The sequence below is a fragment of the Callionymus lyra genome, chromosome 17, assembly GCF_982586985.1.
Source record: "Callionymus lyra chromosome 17, fCalLyr1.hap1.1, whole genome shotgun sequence".
Lineage (NCBI taxonomy): Eukaryota > Metazoa > Chordata > Actinopteri > Syngnathiformes > Callionymidae > Callionymus > Callionymus lyra.
Genome location: NC_141834.1, coordinates 150,117 through 163,513, shown reverse-complemented (window position 1 = coordinate 163,513; position 13,397 = coordinate 150,117). Strand labels below are relative to the sequence as shown.

At 36.7% G+C, this 13,397-nt stretch overlaps 1 protein-coding gene across 1 annotated transcript; it reads right to left on the bottom strand.

Moving 5' to 3' along the window:
* Positions 1-7,545: 7,545 nt before the first annotated feature.
* tdh (L-threonine dehydrogenase) lies at positions 7,546-12,877 on the bottom strand. The gene is made up of 9 exons (XM_087812574.1): positions 12,764-12,877; positions 10,784-10,978; positions 10,390-10,432; positions 10,243-10,313; positions 9,738-9,887; positions 9,476-9,648; positions 9,307-9,397; positions 8,427-8,696; positions 7,546-8,353 (listed from the first exon to the last, which is right to left on the bottom strand). The coding sequence occupies exons 2-9, from the start codon at positions 10,968-10,970 to the stop codon at positions 8,214-8,216; spliced, it is 1,125 nt and encodes a 374-aa protein (XP_087668700.1). The 5' UTR covers positions 10,971-10,978; positions 12,764-12,877; the 3' UTR covers positions 7,546-8,213.
* Between the last annotated feature and the right edge of the window lie 520 nt (positions 12,878-13,397).

Genomic DNA, 13,397 nt, shown 5'->3' with positions numbered 1-13,397 from the left:
AATTCAATCTGTTACAGTTATATTCCGATTTCGTTTAATTGAATGATTATTATTAAGTGATTATATTATTTATTTATTTTGATCAAAACTACAAACTATTGAAAATATTCTAAATTTTTAGAATAATTTTAATTGTAATAATAGGGTTATAGCGGGTGATGTATCTTAAACCTAAAAGTAATACCATTATAATATGTCAATAACTACACATTTATTTTAAATATCATATAATGAAACTCTTAAATGGTTTGTAAATTCCCCTGTCTGAATTCTGATCCATGATGACCTGACTACTATCCCTCTAAATGTGGTGAGATGAAATAAATGATCATTACTAACAGTCATTATTTATTAATGACAACACTTTTTAAATTTTATATATTTTTTTAAATCCTTAAAAGGTTAGTCCAAAATTCCGCTGAATTATGATCCATGATGACTTTGACTTACATCACTGTAAATTTAGAGAGATTTTAATGTAGAAATTTGAAATAAATGGTTATTATGTACAGGCTTTATATGTCAACGACAACAGTTTTTTTAAATTATATATTTTTTTAAACCTTAAAAGGTTAGTAAGAAATTTCACTGGATTATGATCCATGATGACCTTGACTACTATCCCTGAACATTTGGAGAAAATGTACTGTATGTACAGTCATTATATGTTGACATGCAATGATGAGTATATAAAGATCATTACTTTTACATTTACCTCAAAATCAGAGTTGTAGATTAAACATACATTTCCGCTATAACCCTACTATCACAATTTAAATAATTTATTTGTATTGGTCTCAACTCAACTCAACATAAAAATATCTCACAGTTAAAAAACTGTGACATAGCTCAGATGGTAGAGTGGTTGCCTGCAGTCCAAAAGGTTGCAGGTTCAATCCCAGCTCCAGACAAGCTTGTGTTGTTGTGTCCCTGAGCAAGACACTGCACCCTGATTGCTCCTGATGGTGAACTTGGCGCAAGTGTGCATGCCTACTCCCATCAGTATGTGTGAATGGTTGAATTTCCCCTCGCGGGACTAATAAGGGATTCTAAAAACAAAACAAAAAAAACACTAATATAATACAATGCCAAATAAAACAAGTTAAAGGAACGAAAACCGCTACAGAGTCTCATGCTGTGCTAAAAGCCAGGGAATATAAGTAATTAAGTTAGTAATAGTGTTTTTTAAGACGAGATTTAAAAATGAACAGTGAGGGGGCTTCTCTGGCACTCATGGGCAGGTTGTTCCAGTTACGGGGCGCAGCAATCGAGAAAGCCCTGTCCCCTCTGAGTTTCCTCTTGGATCTCGGCACTACTAAGAGCAGTTGATCAGCCGACATGAGGCCGCATGAAGGTGGATCAGCTCCGAGAGGTACGACGGGGCAAGGCCATTTAAAGCAGCTCTATTCGATTTTTAGTCGAGCGACGTCAGTGGACTAAAGTGGTAGTGTTTAACCCGACGAGAGACCACATTTCCCATGAGCACTCACCTAGACTTTGTTTTTGTATCCTAATTCCCTCTTACCCCCACCACACCAGAGCGATATGTAGCATGTTCACACCATCCCCAAGAACTTGTACAGTGGAAATAAAAATCACACAAAACAACTCAAGTCAAGGTATATGAGTCATTCAACTAGTTTTAAGTTGATGTGTTATTACAAGTTATTTTAGAACAAAAATATTTAGGTACCCAAAACTACCCAGTGCTGCTTTAAGGATTCAAAAAAAAAAAAAAAATCTTCAAGTTCAAGTTCTTTTATTTGTCAAATATACATGTACGCAAGAAAAACCGCATAGATGAAATTGTAGTCCTCTCAGACCCCAGATGCAAACCATGAAGTAGACAATGAAAGGACATTAAAAATAAATAATAATAATTAAAAAAAATCAACAAAATTAAATAAATAATAAACAATACGTAAATAATTAACTAATAAACAGAATATCAACAAAAAACAAAGTTGATGCACAGGTAATGCAAGCGGAGATGATAGGGATGGTAGGACAGGGAGGGAGTCTTAAAATGAACTCTAAAAAGCACAGGCAGCCAGTGGTGGGAGGCCAGGACAGGAATTAGGTCCTCCCTCTTACATGTCCCTGTCCTGTGCCCACTTGAGGGGCGCGAGGGACTACTGGCTATACCCAAAAACAATTTCGTTAAAATATACAAATACATATGTTATAATCATTTAGTACAATGAAAGTAGGACAGGACTGTATCAGGTTGAATAAAAAAAAAACACAAAACAGTATAACTGTTAATTTATAGCGTGACAAAAACACATTTCAAATAGTCTCACGCTTTCTGGTTGCTTTCAGCGTCTTTACCGTAAATTGCCATGTCCCGGTTGGAGCAGTTGGAATTTTCTGTTTCCAGACTTCCATTGGCTGAATGAAGGATGGATACCTATGAGGTTATGAATCAGATTGTGGATAATGAAATATGATATGCGTTATGACGACTTTCGTTCAGCGTTCAGCGTCTTTACCGTAAGCTTAGCAATAGACGCGGTCGTTTGCGGAGTGCGGCCTCACGTGATGGCAGTCGATAGGCCACTGGGGGGCGCCACAGTGCTTCAAACGAAAGAGAGAAAGCAACACTCCTACTCGCTATCTAATATACAATGACATTAACAACGTTGTTCAGAACAGAAAACGAGTGGTTGCTTCGGAGGGAAAAGTCAAATGCCAAATTGCGTTATTAACGTGCATTTCATACTGTACATACCTAGAAAAAACGGAACTAAACTGCTGTGCTAATTTTTCTTCGGTTGACATTTAAGTTTAATGTCCCTTTTGATTCCCCTATTACACAATTAAAAAATGTTGATTCTTTAAAAAAAAAAAAATCCAATTAGTGGCAAGTCTGTAATATTTCAGGAAATCTGTGGTAATAGCTTATACAATATGACTACATCCCTGGTGCTTGTGCATGAATCTGCAATGATTGAGGAATAACATGTTTGTTTGTTTTTTATTACGTTTCCACTGGACTGGAACATCCACTCACCTGAGGCAGGTAAGCAATATTGTTAACCATCATTTTCTTTGTTTTGGTGTACATTTTTGTGCATTAGCTAGCAGGTGTCTTAATGTTTTCGTTTCGCCTGATTTCTAAAGATGTTGAGAAATGGTTTGCGCTACAAATACAATTTTAAAGTGCATGAAAATTTAACTCATTGACTCATTGATTAAGCATCAATTATCAGTTGATAAGATAAAGTTTAAATTGGCAGTCTTCAGGTGATTGTTAATGTCAGGCTCCGGCAGATACAAATCAACACATTAACCAACTCAAACAAATGTTACATAATGTTAAAATGTTACTTGATATCTGGATTTTCATTATTATTATCATATTATCAGTCATACAACCATTAACACAGATACTCATACCTATGGACAAATTCCCCAAGTTTCCAATCAACCTCTGTGGGACTGTGGGAGGAAATCGCAGTGCCCGGAGTAAACCCACGCAACACGAGGAGAACATACACATTTCACACAGCAAGGTCACAAGCTGCCTCCCTCTGGAACTGGAAGCAAACCGGCAACCTTCTTGCCATTAGTTATTTTCCAAGTTATCTAGGATTATTTGGTGTTAAAAGAGCAAGGGTCAAATAGTGTGAATCTTAATTAGCAAGTGATCTACATTTTAATTCATAAGACTCTAGACGAGTTCAGCCAAAGGTTCCCACTCACTGGTTCACTGCACAGAGATTCAGATTGAGTGGTTTGACTTGACTGAAGATGTTTGTGTATCAGTGATCTGACCTGGATGAGGGTTGTGTAGAGCTGCCAAACAATCGACTGGGATCTCTTGGTCGAACTGTTGCCAACCAGACTGGAGCGAGAACATTTATTCAAGTCACACCAAAACTTAGCTAATGCATGTAAACTAGTTATAGTGTCAGGGATTTTCTCCCAGACAATCGGAATGAGAACAGAAAAAGTGTTAGAATAACAACAAAGTCAGTGTCTAGATTTACCACCAGCAAGGAGTGGAGGCGTTTCTTACGGCTCGTCCCAAACCACTGTTGTTCTCCGCTCTTTGCTGCCTTTTTATTCGATAGCTCAGATTATTACACACTCAGATACATATAGTTTGTTCTTATGTTGCTGGATGCAGCCAGCTAGAACCGGTTTTCTGTATAAGTCAGTGAACGCGGTTATAACAGGTTGCATGGTAAGATAAGCTTTTTGTGAGATACAGTAGTCATGATTATATGTTTATTGTGATAAGACTATAAAAGCAACATCAATTCTTTAACATATAGCCATAGCTTATTGTTATGTTTCCTAATATTTATTAAATGTGGGCTTAAGCTAGAAATGATAAAAAGCTTGAAAAATATCCCAAATTGCTGACTAAAATGTATGAAACCCAGATTAATACATACAAACACAGAACACATATTTTGTACCAAAGACAGAAAGAAGGAAGATAGTGATTCTTGCTGTGTTTCATATTACTTTTCCTATAGCTCTTCTGTCTTTTTCAAATGTGTCCAAGAATCTGTAATTCAAATGTTATTTTTCTTCACCTAAAATAGGCCTATAGGCTATAGTAAGCCTTTAGTTAAAACCAGCGGTGATGAACATTGCTGTGTAATTTTGTATAAATATGGTTGAAGCTTAAAGTTTATTGAAAAAACTATTGTGATTAATAATATATAACTTGAATTTGGGTTTCATTTATAAATCTATGGAGATTGATTTAAAGGCCGGACCACAGATCCAGGGTGATTTACTTAGGAAAAAAAAAACATTTGACCAAAGACACAATTGAGGTGCAAAGTGATTGTGGTGTGTACATCTAAATTTGCTCCATCCAGAATACCGTTAATTGAAATAAAAAAATAAACTAAAAGTATGAGATACTGTTTTGCCCTTAGGAATGACTCGAACCATCGTGTGTGTCGTAACTGTCAGGTGTATATTTTTCGAAAAAAATCAGGCTACAATGTATTTTCTTATTTCCAAATGTTCCTTTTAGGTGTAAAAAATAATGGAACAAAGGTTGTATTTTACTGCTTCTGTTTCTTTTTCTGTGGTGCACAAGGCTCCAATAAAAGCCTTCAACCTACAGAAACATGTCGCCATATGCAGCTGCACATTTTTTCTGTCTTTGTTGTCGGTCTAGCAGCATTACCCTCCCCCCTTTCCTTCCTCACCCAGTCTTTATATCACATTTTCCGCCTGGACCAGACTCTGAGACTCTTATTACAGCATGGGGCCCAATGGGGAATGGGGCAGCAGGCCTGCAAGTTTGTTACATAACTGGCAACATTTTTAGAGAGAAGAAGAAACAGGAAAAAAAGTTAAATGCAACATCAAACAGGTTCCTTCAACCGAAGGGCCTCTTCTTGGAACAGTTTGAGATACATGTTCCAACAGTACACTACACAAACCTCACATTCATCTATTCAAAACAGTCGGATATTTTAGTTTAAACATAAAAGCCTTCACTTTGTTTATTCCAGACTCTTAACTTTGAAAAATAATTTTGTACGGTTCTGTTTTTAGAAGTTAAAAAATACAAATAATATAAGATTTGAAAGGATATTTAACTGTATGATCCGTATGGTTATTTTAAACTTAAGATGCAAAAACAGGAACACATTCTTTGCACAAAAACCAGCCAGATAAGGATATTTAGTTAGAGTTGAATCAAAAAGTGAAAACAAAATTCTGAAATTAAATATTTAATTGATAGATAAGGAGCAACACGTTGGAAGAGAAAAGATTGTCATGTAATATGAAGGAAAACCCATATATTAAAAGGAAATTGGATAAAACCAGAACAAACACAACATTCTAATGAGAAATAATGAGTTAATATCTAAAAGCTATATTTTATTTGTATTTTTGTCTGCTGTAGATAAAATATCTTTCAACTGTTTTTAACAGAAAAAAACTAGATACATTTTTACACATTTAACATTTGGTATTCCATTTCCAAGGACCTGTTCAGAGAGATGTCAGGCCAGAGTGAAACTCCCCTCCTGCCGCAAGGCAGGGCATATAAGGTCAACCAATTTGAGTATCTGGAAGAGAGAATGAAGAAACATCTCTGAGCTTGCTTGAGGAATGTTTTTTTTCCACCAGGTTCCACTTTATAATCTCATTTGGTTGAGCCCTGGTTGAAGTGCTCCTCTGTGGCTCATTAATTGATTTGATAGATAGATAGATAGATAGATAGATAGATAGATAGATAGATAGATAGATAGATAGATAGATAGATTAGATAGATTAGATAGATAGATAGATAGATAGATAGATAGATAGATAGATAGATAGATAGATAGATAGATAGATAGATAGATAGATAGATAGATAGATAGATAGATAGATAGATAGATAGATAGATAGATAGATAGATAGATAGATAGATAGATAGATAGATAGATAGATAGATAGATAGATAGATAGATAGATGGAAAAGGTTATTATGCTATCATATTTTCTATTACTAAAATATTATTCTTGTATTATTCTTCAATACTTCTGTAGGAAAGAGAAGTAGGAGGGAGCAGCATTTTGGACGTGTGCAAACTCTGAAGGAGTGAACGCTGGCCTGGCCTTGAGCCTTTTCATATCTGTTGTCCTGAAATAGCAAGCTAACACATTATTTATTCAGATAGGGTTCAGACAGAGAACTGGAATTCTCGCATATAAGTCTCATCATTGTTTAAAGCGTTAAGTCAGTTTTTTTTATCTTTATCTTAATGACATTATAGTTAAATACAAAAACAATTTTGATACTTAAATATTTTTTTGTTAATAATTATAGAATCATTCCAATATTTTTCTCATGTGTTTCTTTGACAAACATGTTTTAAAGTAGAAACTCAAATGTTTTATACAATAAACAAGCACTCATATGAAAGTGGAAGTCTGATGAGTGGAAGCTGTGATGATATTTGGGTTTCAGAGCTCATGTGACTCAACCGCATATTATGTAAGCCAATATTTTTACATGCAGATTTCCTTTACTTTCCAAGTTGTGGAGCCAAAGAAGTTGCCAGCGGGAGCAAAAATCTCCACGTCGACAAAAAAAACAAAAATGGAAGTCTGTTCCAATAAGTTTGTTTTTTGACGGTCACATAATGTTCTCTTTAACTTTTTTTTTATCAGATTTTATATCCAACTTTTTAAATACAACTCATACGCGCAATTTAGTTTGCGATTTAATTTTTGTAAAAAACTGACCTCAGTTCGTCAGATTTGGGATCAACCTTAGATATCTTTACTGGAGTTGTTTTTTTTCTCCTATTAAACTCTAAACTTAATTAGCCATTTCACTAAAGGACTTTTGTCACTAAAATGTGATACTTACAGGTTAATATTTTATGTTTTGTTGAGGGTTTCTCTTAAACTGAGGTCCCCCGTCATCCTCTGGAGACCTTAATATGTTGAAGACATTCATGTTTATGATAATGATATATAATGATAACCTGTTATTATTCATGAATTTACAGAAAAGTTGCTCAGATCCCATTTCAACTTATGACTCATGTGTAAAAAAAATGATACTGAAGCTGTAAACAAAACTTTAATGGTCAAAGCTAGCTATGATGTGACATTGCTAAGACTCACAATTGTTCATTTGAGCACACTTGAAGTGACTTTGTGTAACAATTTCCTTCACAAAAAATACAGAAACCCTAGCGTTAAACACATTCACAAAATGGAAAATAAATAAAGTTCAGTGGAATAGCGAGAAGAAATCATCAGAATACTTTCCCTGTACTACAAATACTGTGTCAAACGCTGCATCTGACTGCCGTTTGTGATTTTGCTCATTTGTCAACTCTTGACTTCAAGGTATTCACCCATTAATGTTTCTTGGCATGACTTGAGGGTTCTTTAGTTGAAGCAAATACAAAGTTGCATTGTTAAAGAATAAGATAGAAAGCACAAATCACCATGTAACACTTGCACACTTTTGCCTAAAGCAGGTTTCATGGTTAACCCTGATGATACCACGACCTTCCTTTGACAAACTGCCCCGCCCTTACATCTCCAGCAGTAAAGAGCTCAAGCCCACACTGATCTTTACATTCTGCAAAACGTGTATCAGACACATGGCAGACAAGCAGAGTCTTCAGATTTTGACACCGAGTTGTAGGAATCACTATGTACACAGCACGTTTCCCTAGTCTCTTTGGTCATTCCCTACAATATTTACAGAGAGCACAGAGGTGAGCTCAGTTGGCTCGAGCCATGCGCTGGTCCGTGCTCAGGTAGTTGAGCATCGTCTGGACAAGTTCTGGGAGGTCGTAGTCGTGCTTCCAGCCCCAGTCCCTTCTTGCGTTCGAGTCGTCAAAGTTCATGGGCCAACTGTCAGCTGCAAAGAAGATTCCAAAATTAGATACAGGTCTATTAAGGTCAACTAAATGTACTAGAAAAAGTGCAATTACCGATGGCCTGTCGAACAGGGTCCACGTCGTACGTGATCTCAACTTCTGGCATTTGCTTGTGGAGCTCCTGGGACAGCTCTTCTGGGCTGAAGCTCATGGCGTTAATGTTGTAAGTCCTCATAGAGAGTGTGTCTGCAGGTGCCTCCATCACCTCCAGAGTGGCTCGCAGGCAGTCGTCGATGTACATCATGGGAAGTCTGGTGTCATGTTTCAGGTTACATTCGAATTTGCCGGATTTGATGGCGTCGTGGAAAATCTGTACCGCGTAATCTGAGGAAACATTATTTATTTTGGTAAAATTTGTTTTGATCACATTTTGATTTGTTATCCTTATGAGGGGCAATCAAGCCAGAAGAAAAAAAAGGGACAATTAAAAGAAGCTTAAATATGCTGGGAAAACTTTAAATAATAGAGAAAGGACATTCTCAATCAGTTTTATTGCATATAATAATCAATAATATTATTTAAAGATCCTCAAAAGTAAACCTTTTCATATTTTATACATTTTGTAACTAGGAAAATAATACAAAAGATAAAGTGAGGTTCATAAAATATATATAGGCATAATATAAATATAATGAAGCTAGTTTATGGTCGGCATCAGTAGAAACAGCTTCAATTGGTAAACAAAATAAAGATTTACATAGACGAACAGATTAAATTTCATATGAAAAAAATATTTAGACTTTTGAACTAATGTTCCTAAGTAAAACCGCCGATCAGTCAAGCGGAATAATTCACATAAAGTAATTAAAGTACTACTAAAAATAAAAGGTTGCGCAACACTAGTGAAATTAGAGGAGGGCTAACAGATTTAGACCCCTATTACAGGTGAAACCTGATATCTTACTCCTAAATCATAAGATTGAATCACCCTCACCTGTTGTGCCTCCCCCAGGCATCGAGTCAGCTGAGATGATTCCGGGATAGCGAAGGCAGCGGAAGTCCAAGCCATAGCGATGGTGGTAGTACTGATGGGGTGAAAGAAAACTGGTGTGAATGTTTTTCTAATTAAACCCTTTTTAAAAAAAAAGGAAACTTCATCTCACCTCTCCCATGAGCTCAGCATGCACTTTGGAGACGCCGTAGATAGTACGTGGTCTTTGCACACACAGATCAGGGGTGGGGTTCCGAGGGGACGTGGGTCCAAACGCACCGATGGTGCTGGGCACAAACAGACGGAGTCCATGTTCAGCTGCAATGTCCAGGATGTTGTGCAGTCCTGAAGACAAAACAGACCCCAAAAAATAAAAATAAAAAAAAAAGTCTTAAATCCCCCAAAGAAACATTCCAGACTGAAAGGATTCTCACCAGTTATGTTGACAGAGCGCGCCAGAGCAACGTTAGCCTCCCCCACTGCACTGAGGAGGGCGCTGTAGTGCACCAACCAGGTGATTCTGTTGTTTACCACAATCTCCCTTAGATTCTTGTAGTCCAGGATGTCAGAGTAGATGAACGGGCCTTGAAAGAGGAAAGTTTTAATTTAAATTCTTATGTGAATCTAATGGTGAAATAATTTTAGTTATCGTACAGAGTAAGCCCAAATTTATCATCCAATTTTTTGGATGATGGATTAATATTATTCATTACGTTTTTTAACTGTTGCATTTATTTTTTGATGAATAGAATGATGAATGTTCCCGTTAACTTCCTTGAGGAAAGGAACCTTACTGGAAATCAATATTCCATTATGATATACGAGTGGGATCATATTGATTGACAGATAATCATCAAGAGTGCTGCTTAAATAATCAATAGTAATCAATCAGGTATCTGCATCATTCATTTCATCCAAGATTTAAAGCATTCAACGTACCGCTGTGAAAGACATTGCTGGGTGGCTTCCTGATGTCTGACAGAATGACATTGTTCTTCCCAAATCTCTTCCTGTGGAGCAGCAGCAATTGTCATGGATGCATCAAACAACCTGAAGAGGGTGGGGTGGTATTGTGGGAATCCTTACCGTAACAATTTGGCCAGTCCCACTCCGAGCTGTCCCAGACCCCCTGCCAAGAGCAGACATTTACACATCAAAACAGACGTTTAGCTAAGCAGGGTGTTCATGGAGACTGCAGCTCGCCAGCCGGGGAATGTTGTAAGCTGAGACGGGCCAGAGCACTTGTCGCCTACACTTGAGTTTCTGGCATTCCGTGATTCGAGAGCCAAACATGCTGCTCTTGGTTCACTGCCAATCACATTTTGTTCTGACCTGATGTCAGTTACCCTATTGAGTCACTATCAAGTGCGAGGGTGAGAAGATTTGGACTCTTTGACGTGACGAGAGAAACCTCAAGGTATTTTTTGCCTTGAAAACCTAAATAAATGGTTAACTAGTCTCCAGAAAAGCTGGTTCTCACCTGTAATGAGTACTTTGGGGTGGTCCGTCTCTGAGAATGACACGGAGTGGAAGCTGGCGTCCGACGTCACCTGACGGGGGGAGAAACTAATGTTGCGCACAGCCACCGTCAGGGGCTGGCAGCCACAACCCGGGTTGCTGAGCAGGGCCTGCTTGGCCACCATTGTGAGGGCTCTGATTACAGGCATGATGGTACCTGCAGAAGAGAATTAAATACGGTACACATTAAAAAAGATAAGAAAAACAAAAAAGTCATTAAAGGCAATCTGTTACTTTAATAAAATCTATAGATAAACCTCAGTATTATCTTGATCTTTAAAGTATGTACTTTTTTTTTAGTGTGAGTATTGTTTTTGATTGTTTAAGCGCTTTGTGACCCTGGTCTTGAAAAGCGCTATATAAATAAATATTACTTACTTACTTACTTTATGAGCTTCCAACAAACTCACAATAATGTGAAACTAATATGCGATAAGGTAAGATAAAGTCATAATAAAGTCTCTATAAAAAACCAAAGCTACGATGAAATAGCACATTTTGTACAACTCGTAATTCTGAGCACAGGTCATGGAAAATAATCATACAGTTTTTCAAAGGAACAGCTGTAGGACTTTCCAAAGAAATCTGGCAGACGCCAAAATAAAGAGTACCCTGCCAGGAGCTCCATTCAAACACTGTGCGCCTTTACAACCATGTATTATGATACCATGAAGGCGCCTTCACGGGCATTCAAGGACAGGTTAACGAGGAAATAAACGGAACAAACTTCAAACGTTGTTAATGTTTTAAGTAAACGTAGAAAACTGAGGCGCATCCCTTTTATACTTTTTGACATTAGAAGCGATACTTCACAGACAATCTTGAAGCTATAGCTTAAATGTTAAGACAGCAGCGGAAAACAGAATAATGACCAAACATAAGAAAGTGGCTCTTACTCGAAGTGTATATCGTTATTATCACTCACCAGCGGTGCTACAGCCTCCAGCAAACAGAGAAAGAGTCCAGAAAATTTAGAGATTTTTATATGGCCCTGCCTTCACTCTCAGCCAATCACAGTCAGGGGCCGCACGACGAAAACACTTCACACTTAACATGTCTATCCAAGGATACGAACGTCAAAGTTTCAGAATAAACACAAACGAACTCGAAGAAAGCAGCATAAAATAAGTGAATTTACAGTGTATCTAAAGCACAAATATTTGTTATGAACACTCGCAAACCCCCACCCCAAAACAAAACACCGTGTACTCATGCAAGGGCAGAGAGCACATGCGCAACGTAAGCCTGTTGCATAATGGAGGGGTGGGGGTTCGAGGCTGTGGCCCCGATGACAGTCAGTGGGGGTGGACTCAAAGTGGGGAAAACAAAACGTGGCGGGGAGGTGAGAACCAGTGCAAAATTGACAACACCCCCAAATCATCGTGTAATTTATAACAAAAATCACACGATTAATAAATAAAATGAACAAAAATGTGCCATAAAAATAAAATAAATACATCTTTGGTCGAATATATTGATCAAAGCAATCCAATTGACCGATAAATAAATTGTATAAACAGTGTAGTATTACAATATATTAAAATGTACTTACTAACTTAATAATAAACAACAACGTCCAAATTAACTAATAAAAATATATAAAAAACAAAAAACATAATTTCTCATGGAATATGTTTAGATTAAGATATCCGAAGTGTTTGATGTTATTAATAATTTAAAATCCGAGTAATTATTTTCAACGAATAAACTTTCTTATTATAAATATTTATTTTCCTAATTTTCAGAGTTTTAAAAGTTCGTTATTTCACATAGAGAAGTAACTCATAGTATTATTAAACGATACAGCCTAGACAAAAATGAAAGCTCGTTGAGAAGTGAGAAGTTAATAGCCTGAATAACATAGTGAGAGCAGAAGGTGACACTATATAATGTCAATTGTATACTTTTGTCTGAATAGTAAATAAATAGGTAACAAACTTACCACTTTAGTGAGATTTGCAATGAAAAGACCAATCCTCTCTCTTAGTAGTTCTTTCTTGATCCGCTGTGTTATCTTCAGCCCGTGTTGCATCAGCTTCAGCTCGGTCTGTCGGCTTATATATCAGCAGCAGCTCAGTGAACAGATGCCGGCTTTTCCTGTGATAGGTTGAGCTTCGGAGGTGCGGTCCTTCCTCGGAAAACACTCCCACCCGGCTTCTCGCTTTGGCCCTATAATGGCGCTGGGGTTACAAGCGTTCACTCTCCCAAAATAAGAAATCAAAACAGTGTAATAACGAGAGTCACACAAACCGTCAATCAGAGCAAGATTTGTGGTGAAACCTAAAGTCTATTTCGGAAAGCCTCTTATCTTATATACTTAGTTATTACTGTTAAGCATTTTTTGTCTTAATGTTAGGTAGAAACACAGTTTTATTATAATTGTGCTTTACAAATTAACACAAAATCTAGAAATAAAAATGTTCTTAACTCATTCGAAGCAAATAATCTTAACCCTTGTGTTATCTCGTGGCTTAAGAAGATATGACATGTATATATATATATATATATATATATATATATATATATATATATATATATATATATATATATATAAATGCATTTTTATATATATAAAT